At 34.4% G+C, this 13934-nt stretch overlaps 2 protein-coding genes across 2 annotated transcripts in view; both read left to right on the top strand.

Annotated features, from left to right (window-relative positions):
* The window catches only part of LOC308700279 (myosin-9-like), a 37985-nt gene extending 32055 nt beyond the window's left edge, over positions 1-5930 (top strand). The window contains exon 24 of the mRNA XM_081381848.1: positions 5113-5930. Coding sequence (XP_081237974.1) covers positions 5113-5397 — 285 coding nt within the window. The 3' untranslated portion in view covers positions 5398-5930. The remainder of the gene's footprint in view (positions 1-5112) is intronic.
* A 2765-nt stretch (positions 5931-8695) lies between these two features.
* atg4db (autophagy related 4D, cysteine peptidase b) overlaps positions 8696-13934 on the top strand; it is a 10082-nt gene continuing 4843 nt past the window's right edge. The window contains exons 1-5 of the mRNA XM_081366261.1: positions 8696-8847; positions 9183-9442; positions 10932-11015; positions 11097-11270; positions 12262-12550. Coding sequence (XP_081222387.1) covers positions 9280-9442; positions 10932-11015; positions 11097-11270; positions 12262-12550 — 710 coding nt within the window. The 5' untranslated portion in view covers positions 8696-8847; positions 9183-9279. The remainder of the gene's footprint in view (positions 8848-9182; positions 9443-10931; positions 11016-11096; positions 11271-12261; positions 12551-13934) is intronic.

Genomic DNA, 13934 nt, shown 5'->3' with positions numbered 1-13934 from the left:
AAAAAACCTTTCTTTTAGGCACACACACACGTCAAGATTCAGTCTATGCATCTCAACAATGGTGAGGAGCAGAATATTCAATTAGGAAAAGTATATTGCATAGACAATTCAGATCATAATTTATTCATACCGCAATGCATGATGGGAGCCATAAATGAGTTGTGATTGGTGGCAGCCACTGCAACATGCTTTATTATTGTCACCATTGTTGAGATTCACAGGCTGATTATTGATGTCTGTGTTTCTAAATAAATTCATTTGAAAGTCTTTTGATCAGAACAATGGTTATGAAATATTTTTGGATTATATGAAAAATACTGAAAAGCATGTGCTGTAGAATCACAGAGCTGCTGTAATCAACAAGTTAAGCCATCTCAATAAGTTTTGTTTTACGGATCACAATATGATTATGTCATAACATAACCAACACCATCAGATCACATTGTATTTTTGTTCCTCTGACTGTTATAAATCAATAACAGCAGACAAGCAAAATTTAAAGTAAAATTTTAGTGTCAAGAGCCCAACTAAAGCAAACACTCATCGCCATAATGGTAACTTACAATTAGTGATTTCCTCCTTCAGTGATTCTGCTTGTTAACATCAGGTGTCTTCAATAATGCTCAATCAACACTAAACTAATCACTTAATTATCTCATTAACTTTAACACTCTTGAGTGTTAATTTAACACTCATATTTTAACACTTTACACTTTTGAGTGTGGACTCATATACACTCCCAGGAGTGTTAATTTAACACTGGAGTTTTTGCTGTGCATATTGAATGAACTGGGCTAACAAAGTTTCGCCGCAAGACAGAGTGATTGAGTGCACGCACTGAGACGAGAGAGGTATGTATCAACTCGTCTTAGTTAAGGGAATAACATAGTTTAATATGAAAAAACGGTGGAGTATCCCTTTAACTATTAAAGTATTTCTAAGGGGAAAATATGAACTTTAACTATTGGCTTTATATCCTGAAGTCAGCGGTCACTTTAGCGCGAGGCCCTGTACGGTCGCACACTTTGCACAGCAAACTCGATCACGTCGAGCTAGGTGGGCGTGTTTTCAACAACCAGGCTCCTCACCTCCACCCACGTCCCGCCTCTTTGCCCATCCTGTTATCCAGGAGTGATGCGCGGTGACGAGCTGCCAAGATGGTTACGGCCGGCTCCGCCTACTTTAGGCTTCAAAAATGCTCTTCAGAAACCTATGGGTGATGTCACAGACACTAAATCCATATTTTTTTTACAGTCTATTGTTTTGACAGAGATGGTCTTATATTAGGAGATAAGAGATGTATCTATTGAAGGCCAAAAGGGCCAAAACATGTGAGACTGTCAGTTTTTGCCCTTTTGGCCTTCCATATGTATCTCTTACCATTGGAGAAAGCGTAACGGTTAACTTGGATCACGTGACACACCTCATTGTGTAATGGCAGTGACGTCAGTGCACGCAGTTCAAAGTTTTATGACCGTCAGTTAGAGTTTACGTTAATCAGTTTTATGTGGATTATTAGAGCGTTGGTCTTGTGAATACATGTTCTATATTTGGTGTATATCGCTAGTAAAGGTACAGTAGCACTGCATTGTTTGTGGAATGTGCTTTACTGCTGAACAAAGTGCAAATATGTCTATTAGCTGCAAAGTACTAGTCACTGCAGGCCGCAAAAAAAAAAAATACATTTAAGATTACACTAAAAACTTTATTGTAATTTATTACATATTTAATTCATAAAAATATATGTATTTTTGTCATCATTCATTAAAAAGTGTTAAATCATCATCATCATTAGGCACACAGTAATTGACACAACACTTGTATGTTTTTGTATGACATTTTATATGTTCATGTTTTATTTTAATCAAATTTTGTTTTTATTCATTAAAGTGCATAATATCAGTGTCATATCATATGCATACATGCAGTTATAATAGTCATTACAATATATCAAAGAAAACATTGGTAATATTTACATTCTTTAGACAATATACAATATCACTCAATATTACTATTACTGTAAATTACTACCTGTTGCGACATTCCCTTCTCTACCCCCTTATTTTATACCCTTTTTATCATAGTAAAATCTACACATCATTCCCAACAGATTCCCAAAGCAGGGCCGTGCACAGACCTTTTGAGGAGCATGTGTTGAAACTGAAAAAGGGAACTTAATATAAAAAAAGGGGGAGGGGCCTTTTTTATATATATTTTTTATATTAAGATTATTTAGTAAGCCTACATAAAAGGAAGAAATGGTCACATCTTCATGACAAATTCAATAACACTAAATAATAGTCTCAAAAGCTTTAGATTTATTCACTATTAATAGCAACCATAATAATAATAGATAATTTAGATATACAGGGTTTCAGGGCCTCTTTAGCCCTAAAGCCCTAAAAAAAAACATGTTTTACTACATTTATACCTGTATGTGAAGACGAGCGGAGAGTATAGAATACTATAGATTCAAAAATAGCAAGATAGCGAATACGTGCATATTAACAGCCTTGAATTAACCATAATTTAATATCATTACCATAACATAATTAAATGTTAAAAAATTAAGTGTATCAGCAATCATAAATCAAAGAAGAAATTTCAGAAATATATACGAAACAGCGCGGGGGCGCACCTGTGCTCATGATTTTCCGATGGTAAAAACAAATTATAGGCTATGTTGTTGTATTACTTATCAATATATTGTTAACATTATACAAAAGTCAGACTCAAATGCAGTTACGGGGTTTTTGACCAGCGAATGTGTGTAAATGTGCATTTTATCCGTCATTAAAATGGTGCCGGCGGCACCACATTACATTTTTATCAACAGGTTACAAACTAGTTTGTTTTAACTATATGGGAATTCAGTTTTTCCTGTTTTAAAATACATTTGGCCAAAATCTCATTTTATAAAAGATGAAATGCTACTGTATGCACAGGCTATTTAAGTGTGCTATGTGGCTATGACTAGATGGCAAATGCTAGATCTCTCTGTCAGGTCCCACATGTCTCAGTCAGACATCAAATAAATAAAATATGAGCCTTTATAGACATAGTGTTTAGTACTTAGGCCTACTCAAACAACAAGATCTTTGTTTACCCTTGCAAAACTTCATTCAGCGGCTGCTGCGGAACTTCAGTTAATTCAGTCAAGATAGAGAGGGGGCGGAGTTATCAGGCTTACTGAAAGTTTGAGGATCAAAAAAGATTTACACAAGCTCTTTTTAAGAACTTTCATTGGCTAAATATTTGTAAAATAGACAGACAGACGTAAAGGGTGACCAATAGCATTGATTTATTGAAGAAAAAAACACCACCACCAAAAAAAAGGGCACTTCGGAGTGTAAGGTCAAAAGGGGCATGTGCTCTGCACAGGTTGAGCCCTACCTGTGCACGTGCCTGTCCCAAAGTATTGTCTGGCGTAAAACGTGTTGAAGATTAGCATACAGGCTGTCGATTACCAAAGAAAAACTAATATTAAAAAGTCAAGAGTCCTACTAAAGCAAACACCGATCACCATAATGGTGAATTCAACTGGGAAGTTAATTCACAGTTATATTGCAGTAGGCTACTTTCTCAAAATTTACAAATATTAACCTGAGAGAATTTCTTTCTATGGATTAATTCTTCTTTATTTTGATTAATTTTAGTAAAGTGATAAAGACCTTAAAGGAGAAGTTCACTTTTAAAATGAAAATTCTGTCATCATATACTCACCCTCATGTTGTTTCAAACCTGTATGAATTTCTTTCTTCTGCTGAACAGAAAGGAAGATATTTAGAAGATTATCAGTAACCAGACAGTTTTTGGGTCCCAATGACTTCCATAGTAGGAAAAAAAAATACTATGGAAGTCAATGGGACCCAAAAACTGTCTGGTTACTGATAATCTTCTAAATATCTTCCTTTCTGTTCAGCAGAAGAAAGAAATTCATACAGGTTTGAAACAACATGAGGGTGAGTATATGATGACAGAATTTTCATTTTAAAAGACATTTGATTGTGATGTTATTTTGTATTTATTTGTGCTTTGGTCGTTAATCGCTATTTTCTGAGATAGTCAGTGTAAAAATATGTGTATTGTGAAGTTGTTGCATGAGACTTTTCTTATGCATGTATGGGAGGCACCCGAGTTGTTGTGGGTGTGGTTGCGTGAAAAATCAGAAGTAAAGTTGAGAGTTCATGGAATTACAGGCAAGCCTGTTTCTTGCATGATTATAGCACACACATTTTTGATCAAATAATGGGAACCTTGTTGAACAGAAAACATAAACAATATGAAATATTACAGACTTTTTGCCATCAGACTTTTCACATTTTGAATTAAAAAAAAAAACTGGTAACTAGTAGTATCTAGAAATAATCTTAATTTAAAACTCACTGTATTGGAAGGCTTTTCAGATATCTTTAAGAAACAGATTTATGCCAGTAGGTTTAAAAGGGTAACTTCCCAAGTATTAGGAGCCTGATGTCACACAATCAATCAAAAATGGTCGTGACTCGTGAACGACGGTTTTACTTGTCTTTCATCCCTGAATTTAACACAATCAACATATATGTCCAAGCTGAGATGATGACCTTTTCATGTCTTTGAGAGTTATGTTGTGTCAATGTTGCGTCAATCGATTTAAATACTATTTTTCTTTTAAAAGTTTATGCTTTCTTTTTTTTTTTTTTTTTTTTTTTTTTTGTCTTTTCGGTTACACTTTATTTTGATAGTCCATTTTAGACATTCTACTAACTATAAGTAACTTTTCAACCACATGTCAACTAACTCTCATTAGAGTATTAGTAGGCTGTAGTGGACTGTCAGTAGACTAGTAGGTTATGGTTAGGTGTTAGGATTCGGGTTAGGAGAATAAGTTGACTTGTAGTTGCCAAGTTACTTATAGTTAGTAGAATATCTGTTGGGGGACCAACAAAATAAAGTGTTAGCAGATATTAAGCAGACAGTCTACTAATACTCTGAGAGTTAGTTGACATATAGTTGCAAAGTTACTTATAGTTAGTAGAATGTCTAAAATGGACTATCAAAATAAAGTGTTACCGTTTTTTTTCACTCCAGAGTAAAAAATATAACAATAACTTTTGACCTTATATGTCATAGATCCCTGCAGAGAAGTTGGCTGATATTAAAGTGCAGCTTCTGGACAAGCTGGATGATCTGGGCATTGAAAAACTAAAGAGGTTCACGTGGTTTTTAAAAGAAAATGGGCAAGTTCCAGCCTCTTTGATTAAGAATAAAGATAACACTGATATAGTGGATGAGATGGTGAAGAGTTGTGGACCAAACGGAGCTTTAAAGCTCACAGTGGACATCCTGAAGAATATGAAACAACACCATCTGGCGGAACAGCTAGAGAACAACTTGAAGAAAGATTCTAATGACTAAGTTTTAATATATAGCTGTATAAATCTTTGTATGTGGTTGGTTATAGTGCCAACGCAGAGATGTTGTTGAACACAAGCTTTGATTATGCGGATTCTTAGTTTGTAGTTCTCGTCTCTCATTCCCTGCTTTCTCCAGTTAATCCCTGATTAAGTTGTTATATAGTACTATAATTTGCTCTTTTTGTTGTATTCCATGTTGCCTGAGTACATGTGAATTTAATACGTTTCCTTTTGAATTATTTCTAGTGCAATAAGCAGTTTTATACTTTTTTTTTTCTGTTAACCCAGCAGGACGACACTGGTGCACTTAAGCACTCTTTGTTTACATTAGGTCAAAGTTACCATTAGGTATTAATGTAAAATAATGTAATTAAATTTACAAACTGTACATCATTAAAATAATCTTAGGCTCAAGCTTAAATTTTTGACCTGTTTTACTCTAAAAAAAATCTCATGTGACAGTAATTTCTTAATTTGTGTCAGGAGTTGTGAAAAACCTTTTATATGATATATGAGGCTCACCCACATCCATTGATTAAAAAAACCAAAAAAAAAAAACCTGTATGGTCTTCATGAAAGCGCTCGAAAAAAACTACATCCCTCAGAGATTTTAGTTCAAAAGTATGCACATTTTGAAAGATATTGATGGATTTTTTTATGTTTATATATATATATATATATATATATATATATATATATATATATATATATATATATATATATATATATATATATATATATATATATATATATATAATATTATATTATATATATTTATAATTATATGTGTTGCATTAATTGTATTATATAGGCTAATCCATATACAATTATATAATAAATTATGCTATTAAATAATACAATTTAATTGAATCTTAAATACATTCCATCATATACCCCTGGTTTCACAGACAGGGCTTAAGACTAGTCCTAGACTAAAATGTAAGTCTGAGCTGTTTCCACTGAAATAAACTTGCACTGACTGATCTTAAAAATATATCAGTGCCTTTTTAGTTTTAAGATGCACATCGGTAATGTTTTTTTCTAAGCATGTTTATAAAAATTACTTAAATGTCCTAATTGATCTATGGTCTAATCCTGGCTTATAGTCTAAGCCCTGTCTGTGAAACCGGGCCATAGAGTTACAGAGTAAGAAAAGCTGCGTTAGCTTCAGCTGTGAGGTTACTCTGAATAAGGCAGATATGTGCACTGTTAACCCTTGCTGTAAAAAAAGGTCAAATTCTGACAGTATCATACCATTTTCCATTAAAACAGTAATCTACCGTAGAAAACAATGCTGGGTAATATTAGTTGTTTTTGAGAAAATAGCCTACAGGAATATACTGTAAATGAACAGCGCTCAAAGTGGACACTCAGAGGCTGTTTTCCCAATCACACCCTATACCCTCATTCACTATTCCCTACATTAGTTCACTAATATAGTCCCCTTGACAGAGTGAATGAAAAGAAGTGAGTGAATTGAGACACTGATGAACACCTGATAATCAGAATCACTGAAGGACAGAGAAACAAGAACAGAAAAAAGAGAAACACAAGAACTACAACTGACTTCCAGCCACACTGAGTGTGACACCAGTTTACAAACCAGTTTACGATTATTTCTTTCATACAAAAGTTATTGTTTAGAATTAAGATATTTAGTTGATGTTTTATTGAAAATAATAAAGTTTGTAGTTACCATGATGGTAATCAGTGTTTTCTTTAGTTGGTCTCTTGACCCTTGAGTTTCTAACATTAGTTTCTCACTGGCTCATACCTGTCAACCCTCCCGTTTTTCTCGGGATTCTCCCGTATTTTACCTTGCTATCCCGCTATCATCCCGTTTAAATATTTTCCAGTATTTCTATCGTATTTTTTATCTTTCTATAAAAAAAAAAAAAAAAAATACCACTGGGTGCAAACCAGTTAAGCGGAGATCCCACCCTGCAGCTAATTTCATTGGCTAAGGTTACAATGAGGGGTAGGTGTAGGGATCAGTGTTTGGTGTAGGCAATCAGTACTGTGATTCACATGACCAATATAATCTTTAGAATCGGCTGCAAGGCGGGATTTCCACTAAAGTAGTTTTGGGGGGAAAATGCGCCCCATTTTGAAATGAGAGCTACCTGAAATGAAGAAAGGTGAAAGAGTGTTGATTAGACAGGATATCAAATGGCAACCTGCAATGATTCTTGATAAACTTGAACAACAGGTCTTAGATTGTTTAAACACTAGACATGCAGTCACATCTTTAGAAGGAACAGGGACTTTGCTTAAAATAAAAAAGATAGTGTGTCCTTTGTTATGTGTTACGTCACGGAGAGACACATACACAAATAGCCTACTCCTCAACGTAACTACTTCGACTCAAACTGAAGCTTGAAGACTTACCTGTTGTTTCACAAGATTTAGAGCAGAATTCAGAACAGGAAAACAATGTGGACATTAATGCCAGTGCAAGTTGTTCAGCTTCTGTGAATGCCAAGAATTTACCAGTGAGAAATTATCAATTTCACACAATGAGTAATGAAAGAATGTCAAGATTTGGGATCAGAGTGCCTGGTAGTGACTGTATAGTCCTAAACCTAAGAGATACTGGGATTAATACAGTGGCTATAGTCCTAAGAGCAACATAAGTTTCTTGTTATTGTCAAATTATGTTGTACTTATTTTCTAGTAATGTTTGTTTTAAAAGAGAGAGAGAGAGAGAGAGAGAGAGAGAGAGAGAGAGAGAGAGAGAGAGAGAGAGAGAGAGAGAGAGAGAGAGAGAGAGAGAGAGAGAGAGAGAAAGAGAGAGAGAGAGAGAGATCTCTCATGTACTGTATGATGTGTAAGCTATATGTTGTATTGTAATAATGGAGTGAACACTGTGAGGCGCTATTGCATCACAACATTAATAATGACAACTACATATATGCTGAATATTGGATTTTTTGCATTGTAATAAAAATATTTGAATAAGTAATAATAAATAAATGAAAACTAAATAAATGATTTGAATGTACTAAAAAAAAATCCAACTATATAGGCTTTATAGAATAAAAGTGACACGTGTTAGGAATTTATCAAAATTATTTTTAATGTAAATGATGCACTTTAGTCAAATATCAAACACAATGCAGATCAAACGCTTCTTGATCTTGCGATCAAATCTAATTATTCGGATATGTGTAAGTGTCATTGACAGTAAAAGAAGGGTAGATATTTGGGTGTTTATGTCATTTCTAGAACTGCCCCTGCTTATTACTTTCTAAAATTACCAATCAGAGAGCGTTAAAGTGTCAGACAGCCAATCAGAGGACAGATACGAGTTTCGTTGCCAAGTGAAGGAGGGAAGAGGCGGAGAAACAGGCAGTGAATCCGAGTGGCGTCGCGGCGTGTTTGTAATGCGGAAAGTTTCCAGCAGAAATCCTCCGATATTTACAATGACATGACAGTCACAACAGCTTTTAAGGTAAGTATTTTATCACATATTCAAATTGTGCTTCCTTTCGTGAAAGAAATGACCCGTCTATGTATCCGAAAGGCGAATCGATGCATATAAACAAAACATTGTTTCCGGTCAACTCAACAAACCACCTACAACAAACGTATAAAGTCACTCTCACATCTGAAATGTGCTGTTATCCTCCAAAATACTGTACATTTGAACATGGTACGATGACAATACCTTATTTTATTTTTTAAACATACGCCATTGTAGTAACAGTATGATGATGTACTATACTATATGAATATGTACATTCAATTCCATGGCAAAGTTACTTTTGTTCTCTCACTGTCCCACAGCATCACTCATACCCATAACCCCTCATCCCTCCTCTGATTGGACGGCTGGGATTCAGATTCTCTGGACGTCATGGCAACAGGGTCATGGATGTGAGTGATGGAGGCCGCAGATGATCTGGCGTCCTTCGAGGTGGTCCACCTGTCAAACCCGGGCTTGCTGGATCTCAGCGCTGACGTCGACGGACACGTCCAGCAGTCCAAGGAGAAGACCAAACTCAAAACCAAACTAGTTTCTGCCTGGAATAACGTCAGATATGGAGGTGTGTGGAGAAGTGCAGATGTTGTGTAGCAATTTTTACAACTATTTTTTTATAAATGTGTTTTTTTGATGGCCACTGTTTGTCCAGCATTTTTATTTAATTGAATTTAAACTTATTTGATCTGTAGGTTGTTGGTTAAATAATTTACATAAATGACTGACACAAACACGTTATTGATAATGGCGCTTAATAAACTATAATTGCATATTTAAAAACATTATCTTATTAAAATATCTAGCTGAAGATTAATCTCGGCTTCTCAGATGGGCGGTATGTTTTAGTAAAAAGGATTTCACTAGTTTCATGTCTTATAATGTAGGTAAGATATTTAATTTTATTGAATTAACTTGTTAGTTCTGACAGCTAAGATAATTCCTCCATATATTCAGGAGAACATAATAGTAATGTTACAAAAAAAATTTTATAATGAGACAATTTTATTACTCTTTGTTGGCCCGATTAAATGTAATATATTTTTTTGTTTTTCATGGTAAATATATTATTAATGTAACTTTTAGCATATGACCCTGGACCACAAAACCAGTCTTATGTTTACAAAATACTTAAATTTACAAAATATCTTCATGGAACATGATCTTTACTTAATATCCTAATGATTTTTGGCATAAAAGAAAAATCTATAATTTTGACCCATACAATGTTTTGTTGGCTATTTCCACAAATACTGTATACCCGTGCGACTTAAGACTGGTTTTGTAATCCAGGGTCACATATACACTATTAGTCAAAACTTTTGAGTCGGTAAGATTTTGTAATGTTTTTGAAGGAAGTCTCTTGTCACCAAGGCTGCATTTATTTGATCAGAAATACAGTAAGAAAACAGTAACATGTTATTACAATTTAAAAGAACTGTTCTATGTGAATATATGTTAAAATATAATTTATTCCTGTGATCAAAGCTGAATTTTCAGCATCATTACTCCAGTCTTCAGTGTCACATGATCCTTCAGAAATCATTCTAATATGATGATTTGATGCTCAAGAAACATTTCTGATTATTATTACTGTTAAAATCCATTGCACTGACTAATACTTTTGTGGAAACCATGATACATTTTGTTTTTCATGTCTTTACTGTACTTTAATGTGATACATTGTTTTTTTTGCCAGGATTCTTTGTTTATAAATTTAGAAAGAACTGCATTTATTTAAAATAGAAATCTTTTGTAACATTATAAATATCTGTACTGTCACTTTTAATAAATTTAATGTGTCCTTGCTGAATAAAAGTATTAATCTTCCTGACCCCACACTTTTGGATGGTAATGCATGTTTTTATATCAGAAGATAGCTGACCTTCCGCTCTCACTAAATTACCCATTTCACTAAACCCAGATATGAATGTTGAGCTCTAACCACAGATGTCATCTTCACACACACACACACACACACACACACACACACACACACACACACACACACACACACACACACACACACACACACACACATCTGTGTTTCTGCGCAGGCTGGTCTCTGAAGGGCAAGCCGCGTCTCAGTAAGAGGAGTCCCGTGTGTCTGCTGGGACAGTCCTATCAGCTGAGCTACTCGGGTGAGCGCAGAGGACTGTGATGATTCGCTGTTGCTCTGAGTGGCGCAGGCTTTGAGTGTGTGTGTGTGTGTTTCCTCTCAGGAGAGCGAGAGTGTTTCCGGCGGGCGTTCTCCTCGCTGCTGTGGATGACCTACAGGAGAGGCTTCCCGCCGCTGGACGGCTCGGCCCTCGGCTCTGACGCGGGATGGGGATGCATGCTACGCAGCGCACAGATGCTGTTAGCTCAGGGACTGATCCTGCACATCATGCCTGCCGGTACACACTAAAAACATCAACCCTCGTCACGCACTCGGACACTTTTTACCCGGAAGTAATGTTAAAGAAATTCTCAATTTTTTTTTTTTTTTTTTATGGGAACCTGACTTAGAAAATGTGTTAATACTATCAAAATACTCATAATTAATTTTTTAAGAGATATAACCATATACAAAAATATATAGATATATTTGCATTCAGGCCACTGTTGATCTGGATATCAGTTGTGGCTTTATCCATAATATCTTGGGGGATTTTTTTTTTTTTTTTGCTAGTTAGATTTGTCTCGAATATTTTTATAAAAGTCATTGAGTCTCTTTTTTTGTGGGTTTGAAGTTAGATTTGTCTAAAAAATACTTTTAAAATACATTTTCCCATATCTCACACACTGTTAGGACTGAGTCATAAATATGCATGCATAAACACTATAAACAGACAACAAATGTAAGTGACATAACAAATAAACTCTATCAAATGAACCCAAAGGGGTGCCGAGCAAAAATAGTCTAAATCTGAAGTCCTCATTTTACTCTGCTGCCGCCCTATTAATAAAAAACATTTGATCAATAATAGTAGATTTAACATGATTATTGATCAAAAAAAAAATTCTGTAGTATTATTTGAAATTTCATAGTATTTCTCACTAGGTTCAGTTAAAAAAAAAGTGATAAGTGTAGTAATAACATGGTAAACCGGTAACGTGAAACAATATTATTATTATTATTTTATTTATTTATTTATTTTTGACAAAACCGACCCGGAATGTGAAAATAGGCTGTCGTTTTTTTTTTTTAACTGATACAGATAAATACTGGCCACAAACATATATTATGCATCCCTACTAATAAGTCCAACCAAACACAGCTTCATAATGTTTTTTTTTTTAAGTATGTGAAACATAAAGCATTTCAAAAAGTAGTGCACTAGTAGTGTATCCTGCATGGTATGAATATAAACGTTCCCCTGGTCTGTTTTTGTGTGCTCTGCTCAGGCTGGACGTGGCCTGCGACGCATCATCAGACTAAAGATGACCTGCAGGTGCTGGACTCTCACACACAGGCCGGGTCCCTCAGAGACTCAGGTAAACCCCGCCGGCTCAGCCTGGGCACTGCGCTGGACAGTGAGTCTCAGGAGGAGAGGACTCACCGCAGGCTGGTGTGCTGGTTCGGGGATCACCCCCCCGCCCCCTTCGGCCTGCACCGGCTGGTGGAGTTGGGCCGGGCCTCTGGGAGGCGGGCCGGCGACTGGTATGGGCCCGCCATCGCCGCGCACATACTGCAGTAAGTCCCTGAGTCTGATCTGATGCTGCTACTCCAGCTCTGAATATCACTGATATACTATTAGAGCTTTTATTAGTATTTTGAATTTATTGTTATTTTCATATATTCTGTTTTCATTTTTAGCTTAAAGTTATATTTAGCTGTTTTTTTTTGTCTTTTTTATTCATTTCAGTTTTAGTTATTTTAGCAAGTTAAACTAAATAAAAAGGAGAAACTTGATGTGTTTATCTTATTTGTTGTTTTATTTCAGTAAGTGAGTGAGTCTTGAACTGACAGTCTTGTTTTAATATCACTGATGTACTATTATAACTTTTATTAATTGTTTTAATTTATTGTTAATTTCATATTTTGTTTTCATTTTGATTTTAAAGTTTTGTTAATTTTGTGGGTTTTTTTGTCATTTATATTAGTTTTTAAAAAATATATTTTTTCAGTTTTAGTTATTTTAGTACAGCAAGTTAATCTAAAAACTGAGAAATGTTGCTTGTGTGCCGTAGAAATTAAATTAAATGTTGTTATTTGTTATTTTATTTCAGTTAAAGATCATTTTATTTCACGAAAATGTTTTTTAAGGTTATAGTTTTAGTTTTAACCATTTTTATACTAATTATTACATGCTGTTATTAATTTAATATTGTAGTCTATTATATGGAAGCCCATTTCTGCCACAAAAGAAAAAAAATCTTTGCAAAGTTGTAATTGACATAAAAATTCAAAATGTATTATGTTAAGGCATATTTATGTGATGAAAAGTTTAAATTATTATGACATACTTAGCTGAAATGATGACATAAGCCAGTCAGTTATGTGATAAAAAGTTGAAATTTGACATAAAAAGACAAAAGTATGACATGCTAAACTGAAATTATGACAATCAATTATGAGATAAAAAGTTGAGATTATAGTCAATTATGAGATAAAAATGTGAAAGTATGACCTAAAAATTTCAAATTATGACATACTAAACCAAATATTACGGTGTATGTCAGTCAGTTATGAGAGAAAAAAAATTGCATACAAAGTTGAAATTATTAAATAGTCATAACATACTAAATCATAATTAAGAGATTAAAAAATCTAAATTATGAAATTAAAAGTTACAATTATGACTTTCTATGTAACAATGTAATGTCTATGTAATGTATTTCTGTCATTATGACTTGGTCATAATTTAAACTTTTTTAATCAAAATTATTGTTTTGAAATGGACTTCCAAACTATTATCATATTGCTGCCATTTAATTTAATTTGGGTTCCGTTTATTTGACCATCGTGCCTAACATCACCCTATAAAGAAGAGTAGAGTCACTGTAACACACGGCCTCTCACGGTGTATTGCATCATTAATATCTCTCAATAGTGTTTTTATACGAGAGAAGAGCAC

This window comes from Scardinius erythrophthalmus (assembly GCF_964197995.2).
Source record: "Scardinius erythrophthalmus genome assembly, chromosome: 1".
Lineage (NCBI taxonomy): Eukaryota > Metazoa > Chordata > Actinopteri > Cypriniformes > Leuciscidae > Scardinius > Scardinius erythrophthalmus.
Note: the sequence above shows the minus strand (reverse complement) of the source record. Positions and strands in the feature narration are given on the sequence as shown.